We start from the raw sequence: 10022 nt of genomic DNA, 5'->3' as shown, positions 1-10022 counted from the left end.
TGCTTGAACTCAGGAGTTGAAGAGAAACCTGTCCCTACTAAAAATACAAAAATTAGCTAGGTGTAGTGGCACATGCCTGTAATCCCAGCTACTTGGGAAGCTGAGGCAGGAGAATCACTTGAATCTGGGAGGCACAGGTCGCAGTGAGCTGAGATCACGCCACTGCACTCCAGTCTGGGTGACAGAGTGAGACTGTCTCAAAAAAATATTTTTTTAATTTAAAAAAAGTTTTTAAAAAAATCCCTAACCTATGGTCCTAGGAATTCACACACGAGAAATGAGTGCACGTGTCCACAAGGCAACGTGTAGCTGCTTTTCATGGCAGCTTTATTCATAAGAGCAAAAACACTGAAAATAACCCAAATACCTATCAATAGAAGAGATAAGCCGAATGTGGCAGATGCATATAAATGGAATACTACTCAGCGGTAAAAAAGAACTACTGAATCTCACACAACAAATATGGATGAATTTCACAGAGGTTTGGCTGAGTGAAAGATGACAGACATAAAACGTTCATTTTCTTTATATATAGGTCCTCTCTCAAGTTCAAGCAAAAAATATTCCATGGTGAGAGAACTCAGAAGAGAAGTTCCCTTGTAGGTAGGTGTGGTAATCATTGGAAAAGTGGCAAGAGAGAACTTTCTAGAGTGATGGAAAATTCTAGTTTTTAATCTAGGTGGTAATCACGCAGGTGAACACATTCATGTAAAAATGCATCCACCTCTGGAACGAGAGAGTGATGATGGTGTTTACAAAATACTGTGAGTGTATTAAATGCCACTGAATTTTATACTTTAAAATGATTAAAATGGTACACTTAATGTTATGTGTACTTCACCACAATAAATAAAATTCATTGGCCAGGCGCGGTGGCTCACACCTTTAATTCCAGCACTTCGGGAGGCTGAGGCAGGTGGATCACCCAAGATCAGGAGTTCGACACCAGCCTGACCAACACGGAGAAACTGTCTCTACTAAAAAAAAAAGAGAGATACAGAATTAGCCGGGCACAGTGGCACACGCCTGTAGTCCCAGCTACTCGGGAGGCTGAGGCAGGAGAATCACTTGAACCCGGAGGGCGCAGATTGCGGTGAGCCAAGATGGCACCATTGCACTTCAGCCTGGGCAAAAAGAATGAAACCCCACCTCAAAAAATAAAAAAAAAAAAATTATCAAGTGCTCTACTTGAGATTTGTGTGTGTGTGTACACACACATAACATATATAACTTCATTGAAACTGATAACGCAGAAAAACCTTCATTATCAATAAGCAGACTTGTAACAAAGGACATGCCACTGCTTCCACAGGAAACTTTTCTTCGTGGAAACATCAGGCAAATTTTTTTAGCTCTAAGTCTGGCAAATTGAGTCTACCTTTTCTGCCTCTTTCTGATCCTTCACTTCCCAAAGTCATCTGCCAAACTGTGCACTTAAATAGTATAAGTAGACTAAATATTTCTCCCAGACCTTTGATTAAAATTCAATTTAGGCTCAAAACAAACTTGGGGCCTCTTCCTTTCAATGTGTTGCAAACTTGGGGCCTCTTCATTTCAATGTGTTGCCACTTGCCTTTGTTTTTAGACTTTAACAATAACACCAGAAGGAAACGCATAAATGTTTCCAGTTCCATTTCTGGAAAATTTCAGTGAGTGTCTAAGATGCCACAATCTCTCTCCCCTCTTAAAACTCACCCAGACACTAAACAGACCAATCCCAGGAAGGCAAAGTACTCTGCCTGAGGTGATGTGGAAAAACTCCAACATGCCTGAAGTTATGCTGAAACTCAGATGACAGGAGTGATTTTACACCAGTGAACAATGTGGTTTTGCAGTAGTGACCGGTAGGCTCATCTTCAACACATTTGTGAAGAACAAATCAGACAGAGCTCCCAGCTGCAGGCCTGCTCCTCCTTCCAAGCGTATGTCATAGGCTATGTGGCCCTGGGGAGAAGTCCATGGGGGTGGAGAGGAAGAGGAAGAGGAAGAAGGATTCTCAAGAAGCTCTGCAAGACGGTTGCAGTTGCTGGCTTAGGCTGCAGAGTAAGGAAGAGAATCCAGCACATGCTGTGCTGGTACATAATTTAAGCTGCAACTGAATAATAGATCTTTCCATCACTTCATGAGCAAAACAACCACCAGTCACTCTTGGGCTCTGTTTGTCTTTTTAAAAAATGCTTTTCAGAGAGAATCCACTAAAAAGAAAAGAGAAGAGAGAAAAGAAAAAGAAAGAAAGCAAATATAGTTTAAGGAGCACAAAAACATTTTAAGATGATAAGAACAAATAGAAATCATTTAGAATGTTCTCTAGGTTTTAGACTCAAACTTCAAAACCCTCAGAACCTTAAGCACAAAAGACTGAGACGATCAACTGTAACTACTGATTTTCTGATAAAGAAATTGAGAACTTGGCTGGGCGCGGTGCCTCATGCCTATAATCCCAGCACTTCGGGAGGCCGAGGCGGGCAGATCATGAGGTCAGGAGTTCGAGACCAGCCTGGCCAACATGGTGAAACCCTGTCTCTACTAAAAATACAAAAAATTAGCAGGGTGTAGTGGCACATGCTTGTAACCCTAACTACTTGGGAGGCTGAGGCAGGAGAATCGCTTGAACCTGGGAGACGGGCATCGCAGTGAGCCGAGATCCGGCCATTGCACACCAGCCTCGGCGACAGGGCTAGACTCCATCACACACACACACAAAAAAAAAGACGGAAATCGAGAACTAGAGTCACAAGACAGCAAAAGTCACCCAGCTAATCAGTGGTGTAGCTGATGCTGCTTCCACACCATTACACAAATGGTCTGGATGAAATTCTATAATTTTTTTTTGGATAAAATTTTCTGGATGAAATTCGCAATTCTAAGAAATGATCATCCACTCACTATATAAATGTCAGGAATCCACTGTCCTAATTTCTCAATTAGTATCTTATTCCTACTAGCTTATACAAGCCTGCCCCAAACCAAGTCAGTCCAATTTTAGTGGATATATTTGGTGCTCTGTTAGCTTCTGGGGTTACCAAGATGACTCAGACCAGGGAGGGACTCAGGGCTGATGGGAAGTGATAAGGGCTAGAATAAATACTAGCATGCGCATCCTCACCAATCACAGGCAAGAACACAATTGACTCAGCCAGACTGCAGAAGTTAAGGGAGAAACCAGGCTGCTAAAACTGAGCTCACCAGGAAGTTCCTTCCAAATGATTCATTCTTTTCAAAACCAGAAATGTTAAATTTTGCTAATTAATTGCCTCAAATAATTTCATCTGCTTTGCCATATACACCTAGGAACCATCTTCCAAGGACTGAGAGCGGAATGGTTGTCTCTCGAAGCCTACATTACTTACTCCTGTTCCCATTGTAGAGCTCCACCCAGAGTCTCAGGTGTGCTCCACCTTATAAGGCATCAAAGAAACACAACCTAGAACTCGGAACGCTTCCTTTAATACTCTGATAACAAATGACTCTCAACAAATGGAAATAAACAGCTCCAAATGGAGCATTATTTCCCCCTCAGAAGAACTTAGAAAGTCCTTGAAGCTACATGTCCTGGAAGAGTTCATTAATTCCTACTGATGACTAGAAAGTACTGTTTTCTCTGTTTACCTTCAACTCAAGGGACAAAATCCAAAGTATCTGCAATATTCTCATGTCTCCATCAAAGCTTTTAATACGATGGCAAAGGCATAACTAACTGGATTTTAGTCACGATCTATTCATTACAGTCATAACTGTTAGCTACCAGTAAGAATAACTATTCTAATAACTCTCTCCCACAATGGGTTACAAACATTCCCTCCAAATGCCTGACTTGTCATTAACTCACGTATTTAGTCCCATAGTTACATAGGGTATCTACAATATAGGGCATACTATAAAGTTTCCAAAGATGATACCATGTTTTCCCTGTGAATATAATGCATATATTTAATATGGCTGACTGAAGTCTATAATAGAAATAATAATTACCACACTAATTCTGAAGTCCATGTTCACATACACATATAAGTAAAATTTAGTAAACATGTGTACTCAAGAATGTGACATAAGATCTTTGCCATGATTAAAGGTATGATTTAAAATCTTTTGGTCAGCCTAACTTCCTAAAACACAAATATTTGATTCATGGAAGATCCATTAAGAAATTCACTTTCAGCCGGGCATGGTGGCTCATGCCTGTAATCCCAGCACTTTGGGAGGCCAAGGTGGGCGGATCACAAGGTCAGGAGATTGAGACCATCCTGGTTAACACAGTGAAACCCCGGCTCTAGTAAAAATACAAAAAATTAGCCGGGTGTGGAGGTGGGCGCCTGTAGTCCCAGCTATTCAGGAGGCTGAGGCAAGAGAATGGCGTGAACCCGGGAGGTGGAGCTTGAAGTGAGCCAAGATCACGCCACTGCACTCCAGCCTGGGCAACAGAGCCAGACTCCATCTCAAAAAAAAAAAAAGAAAGAAAGAAATTCACTTTCACCACTGCTGCTGTTATTGCACCCCCATACAGTAACTGTAGGAAGAAAAACGAAATAGAAACCATAACCACTGATATTCTAATTGGGCTAAAAGTTAAAATAAACATTCATTGTAACAAAATGTATCTGACTATGGTCTGAAATATACAGTGGTGTGTAAATGGTTAAGGAAAGCTACATTACGTTTTTCAGGTTAAAAAAACCTGATTTAACTTTAACCATCTGGCAGAGGCACTAAACAAATATCTGTGCTGATTTTAAATGACTAAAGTACAAGTTACTAATTGAAAACTTAGGATTTCTCATAAATGGTGTGAACACACACATCACTAGGGTCTACTGAAACAGTATTTTCTCTTCTCCTTGATGTATTCGCCTACCATGAGCATGCATCTCTCTAGGTCAAAGCAGGGCTACTTGTTTTCTACCTCAAGGCTTCCAGTTCCCATGAAAATCCTTGTTAAAGCCTATTTTACAGACCAATACAAGCTTCATATTAAAAAAAAAAAGAAGAAGAAAAAGAAAAGAAAAGAACAACTTATCCAGTTGACATTCTTCTGACTTTGAGAAATTAAATGCATTTATAGGTGAAGCTGTTTGGCTGTCCACATTCTTCGGCAATGAATCATGAGCAAGAGTCACTTGATAATAGAGTGATGTCCTTCATCAGTGCCAAAATACTTCCCTATCACTCTATCATTTCAAAAATGTCATACCAACAGACCTTTAAAAACTGCAGAATGGCGGCTGGGCGCGGTGGCTCAAGCCTGTAATCCCAGCACTTTGGGAGGCAGAGACGGGCGGATCACGAGGTCAGGAGATCGAGACCATCCTGGCGACCACGGTGAAACCCCGTCTCTACTAAAAAATACAAAAAACTAGCCGGGCGAGGTGGCGGGCGCCTGTGGTCCCAGCTACTCGGGAGGCTGAGGCAGGAGAATGGCGTGAACCCGGGAGGCGGAGCTTGCAGTGAGCTGAGATCCAGCCACTGCACTCCAGCCTGGGCGACAGAGCGAGACTCCGTCTCAAAAAAAAACAAAAAAACAAAAAAAACCTGCAGAATGGCTTATGGAAGCAGAGAAAGGAATGAGAATTGGGCCAGACATTAAAACAAACAGCTCTACAAATCCACTGTCTGCAACCACACCTAAGACATCTGGTGGATAAGAGCAGGATGCACACGCTTAAGACAGAAAGTCCATCAAATTCAACTTTCCTGGCTATTCTGGGCCATTCTGTGTTTGACTTTCTTGAAGGCATGGTCGAGGTATACCAGGCTCTCTATTAGTAAGCGCCACACTCAAATGTTAAGCAGTACTGTGTACACCTTAGATGTCAAGGGCTATCTTTACCATTTTTGCCTTAGCCTCATATTACTCATTCCCAATTGATAATTTTTCTTAAAGCAAACTCACTGCTTTACTTAATATTTATTTTTGCCTCATTCTAAGCAATCTAGCCTTGAAATAAATGGATGTGGTAGCTGGTTTTCTGCTTTTTATTCCTAACATATAATATTCATGCATCATAACTGAAAAATAGAATATGTATCTCCCTGCACCACCTGTAAGTCTGTCTGTATACCAGACTTTGGAAAGCACTGTTGTGGGCATAGCATAAAAAGTAGAGAAAATATTTTATTAAATGATTAGGTATTTAGGGGGTATGACAGTCCTTACTCTGTCTCCTCTGAGAGCTCACAGGTTATCTAGGATGATGAAGCTTTGGTTGTTTAATGGCCAGCTGGATGACAGAGACACGAATTCCTTTTAAAAACAGAATGGAACCCATCACTGTTATGGGGAGCCATTGTCCCAGCTTGTGCAGGTCTTCTGGGGCTCTAGCTGTCAGTCACCCAGTTCTAAGAAGTGCTTTTCCTAATGAAATGGAAAAAGTGGAAGCAGACACTCTCCAACTTAGAACTCTGTCTCTCACACTACAATGTATGCAGCATACTAGCTCAATAAACTGCTTTCCTAGGTATCAACCACAATTAAAACTAGTGGCCGGGCACGGTGGCTCACTTCTGTAATTCGAGCTACTTGGAATGCTGAAGTAGGAGAACTGCTTGAACCCGGGAGGCAGAGGTTGCAGTGAGCCAAGATTGTGTTACCACACTCCAGCCTGGGCAACAGAGCAAGACTCCATCTCCAAAAAACAAACAAACAAACAAAAAATTAAATTAAAACTAGCTATTGCAATACTGCATATTGGATTTCCAAGCCTGAATTTTTTTTCCCATTGCTATCACGTAGCCTTTTCAAAAAGTTTAATCGTAATATCACCTTAGACCTTCCCAAATTCACTTTCTATATGGGCATCTACTAAAAATGCTGATTGCAAAAATTCCTATGAAGGTGAAATAGGCCCTAAATAGGTTTTTAAACCTTAACAAAGTTCCCATAACCATTGATGTGTTTAACCCGCTAAATGGGTGTTAAATCTAACCTCTGAGTCTACGTTTCTGATCCTGACCCTTGGATTTAGGATCAAGACACAAACTCAGTTAAACACCAGAGAAAACTGTTCTGCTTCCCTCCACTCCCATCTGGGGCAATCTCACCCTCAGACACTACCATATACCAAATCACCTCTGGCAAATCAAAGCTGGCTGGTCCAACAACTATTAGGCCCCTGATTACTGCTTAGAGTCAAATCAATGAGGCATGTTATTGGGAATCAGCTCTCAACCTAGATAAATTCATCTGTAGCCACAACTGCTTAATGAGATTCGTTCTAGAGATTAGGAAAGGAATTCCCTGGTGGCTCATATTGTTGGTAGACTATGTTGAAAGTTTCAGCAGTGATTGCAAACCCTTCTACCGCTTCAGCCTGACCCCACACCACACCCACACTTCATGCCACTCCCCAACCAAATCTGCACGACTTTTTAAATTACTATTTATATTACTAGACATAGTATTGTACACAGGACTAAAGTGGCCCCACCTAGTTTCAAGAACTTATGTCTCCTAAAAAGATAACCTTCTTAAGGAGAGAAAACCTTGCTAACCTCAAAATCTCCCTTGCCTTTAGTAGCATGCAGAAAGTTCTCACGCTTGTCCCGAAGAGAAATGGTTGGCTGTGAACTTTTGTCAATGTACAAAGAACTAGATCAAAAGTTAAACGTAGGCAGAAGTCATTGCAAAAGCAGTTCCCCAGAGGGTGATGTAAAAATTCATTGGTCTTAGGCCTATGAATGCCTCAAAAATAGTTATGGGGCGGAATGTTTACTGGGAAACTGGTTCGCTTCTTTTGTAGGGAAAGACAAGACATTTAATACATTAGGGATTTTTATGACTTCCCCCCACCCAAAGCTTCGTTATGGCCTTCAAGGCCTTTCAACAGAGTGTGAACAACAACTCTTTCAATTGTTTCCTGGACACCTACCTGGCACCTCCTACGTGTATCTCTAGATCCCACTTCCCTTATCAACCCAGGACCCAGCACTTAAGAGTTTTCAGCACCCGTTTTGGTTCATATTACTAGCTACCATTTACTTAGCATCCACCACATGCCTTGTACCCTACATCATTTCACTCAGACCTCACTCAGCCCCGTGAGGTGGGCGCATTACTAGCCCCATTTTCTACAGCGGCTTGCACGGTGAGGTATCTGTTCAAATGTCTTTTATTCCAGCAAGAATCCCTGAAGGGAGTGCATATAGGACCAATCCCACCCTTTGCTGAATTTCTGTATTACAGAGTGTGCATAGGCATCATACATCCCCTCTCTCAGTCTCAGGAATCCCGACAGAGATTGCAGAGTAAAGTCTTAACAGTTTCAGGTCCACTAGCTTCCGAAATGCAGAAATTGAATCTTGTTCGTCTTTGTATCTCCCACAGTGACTGGCAGGAGTAGGGGTTCATTCAGTGTTATAATAACTGGATGGTACTGAAAAAGTTACAGCAGCATTTCATGGGGGAAAAGTTCGCCTTCATCAATCTGCAGAAGTAGCTCTGAAAAGCCACAAGAAACACCTCAAAAGCCACCGGTGCTTTAGTAAAGCACCTCTGCTTCTGCCGTCTCGCCACAGTGAGGAAGCTCCAGCACTCTGTCCATGTTACTAAATGGCACTCATCAGATTCTTAATGACTTGCAGGCTTTCCCAACAGGACTGGGTGACAGAGGCACGCTCCTGCCCATCTCCGTAATCCCCACACTGAAGTGGAGTTGTTCATGAAAACTTACAGAATAATCAAATTTCATTCTCTCAAGCAGGATATGCACTGGTACTTTGCTACAAATATATTTAACGCTACGAATTTCTCACTTCAAGTGATCTGCCCAGGTGTGCTCTCTTAGAAAATTACCTCTCTCTCTGAATCATGCTGACAAAGGTGGACCTGTTTTCCCAAGAGGACCGTCAGCACACCCAGCACAGACCACCTGGGAAGCTGAAGAAAACGGCCTCCCTCCTCCCCGCTGGGGTTCCCCGGGCGGAGACCCGGAGTGAGCAGCGCAAGGCAGTTTCTATTAAGGGATGACTCTCCTTTGGGAACTTAAGGGAAACCACAACCATCATTACTCAGGCCAGACAGCTGCCAGAAAAGCAGCCTAGCCTAAGAACTGAAGCTGAAATAGAGGTGAGAGGCTGTATTCCATTACTAAGCGCGGGAGCACTCACTCCCAAGTTTGTCCACATTTCAAGAATGTTAAAACCCTGTGGTAGAAACCCCTGATTATTTATAACTTAAACTACTGTGTAAAAGCGGAAACTTGACAAATGAAGACACAAAATAAAAGGAACTGGTGACAGGTAGGACAGTATCAGAATACAAAGCATTCATCACACTCCTCTTTTGTGGGTCCTTCCAAACCTCCATCCCCATTCTCTACTGAAAAAAAAAAATTGACTTATACTACAGAGGCAACTGATTGAAAAGGAAAAGGGATTCTGCTCTGTGAGGAGTTTTCAGTTTCTCTCATGTACACAAGTCTGTAACTGCATCAATACAGAGTGTAGTTTGAAATAGAGAAGGAAACACAAAGACATGCAAGCGACACAACAGACACAACGAGACGCCTCCAGGCCAGGAGAAATCCAGGACACTGGGTTCAAGACAGTGTCCCCTACTCGCGCCTTAATCTCCAGCCCAAGTGACTTCAGAGTAAAGGTTCTAGGAGCCCCGGAGGCCGCGAACCATCAACCCGGACGGTGAAACCTACCCCTCCCCTGCGTCCCACGCCCGGGTGGGAGAATCCCAGCTTCCTACGGCGCATCGGGGAACAACTTCAGAGCAGCACGCGAGCAGAGCCCCGCGCTCCCACGCTCACGCTCGCGACCCTCCTCCCAACCGCGCGGCACAAGGAGGCACTTACGCGGAGCCAACCTGACAGCTCCCGCCGCGGAGGAAACCCGCGGTCTCCTCGCACCGGCATCTCGGACGCAGGTCCCGCGTAAGCGCGCAACTCCGGGTCCCGCTTCTGCTCCTACTCCTCCTGGGCACCACGGGACAGTACTCTGACCCGCAGCCCCAGCCGCCGGGGTGCCGACCCGCGGGGACCCACCCCTTTGTCCCTCCTCCCGAGGCGGCGGCGGCGGAGGCA

The 10022-nt window shown here is 43.4% G+C and overlaps 1 protein-coding gene across 1 annotated transcript in view; it reads right to left on the bottom strand.

Moving 5' to 3' along the window:
* TJP2 (tight junction protein 2) overlaps positions 1–10016 on the bottom strand; it is an 84017-nt gene extending 74001 nt beyond the window's left edge. Inside the window, exon 1 of the mRNA XM_011948909.1 lies at positions 9795–10016. Within this exon, the coding sequence (XP_011804299.1) occupies positions 9795–9854 (60 nt within the window). The 5' untranslated portion in view covers positions 9855–10016. The remainder of the gene's footprint in view (positions 1–9794) is intronic.
* Between the last annotated feature and the right edge of the window lie 6 nt (positions 10017–10022).

This window comes from Colobus angolensis, unplaced genomic scaffold, assembly GCF_000951035.1.
Source record: "Colobus angolensis palliatus isolate OR3802 unplaced genomic scaffold, Cang.pa_1.0 Scaffold286, whole genome shotgun sequence".
Lineage (NCBI taxonomy): Eukaryota > Metazoa > Chordata > Mammalia > Primates > Cercopithecidae > Colobus > Colobus angolensis.
This window is presented reverse-complemented; position numbering and strand designations above follow the sequence as displayed.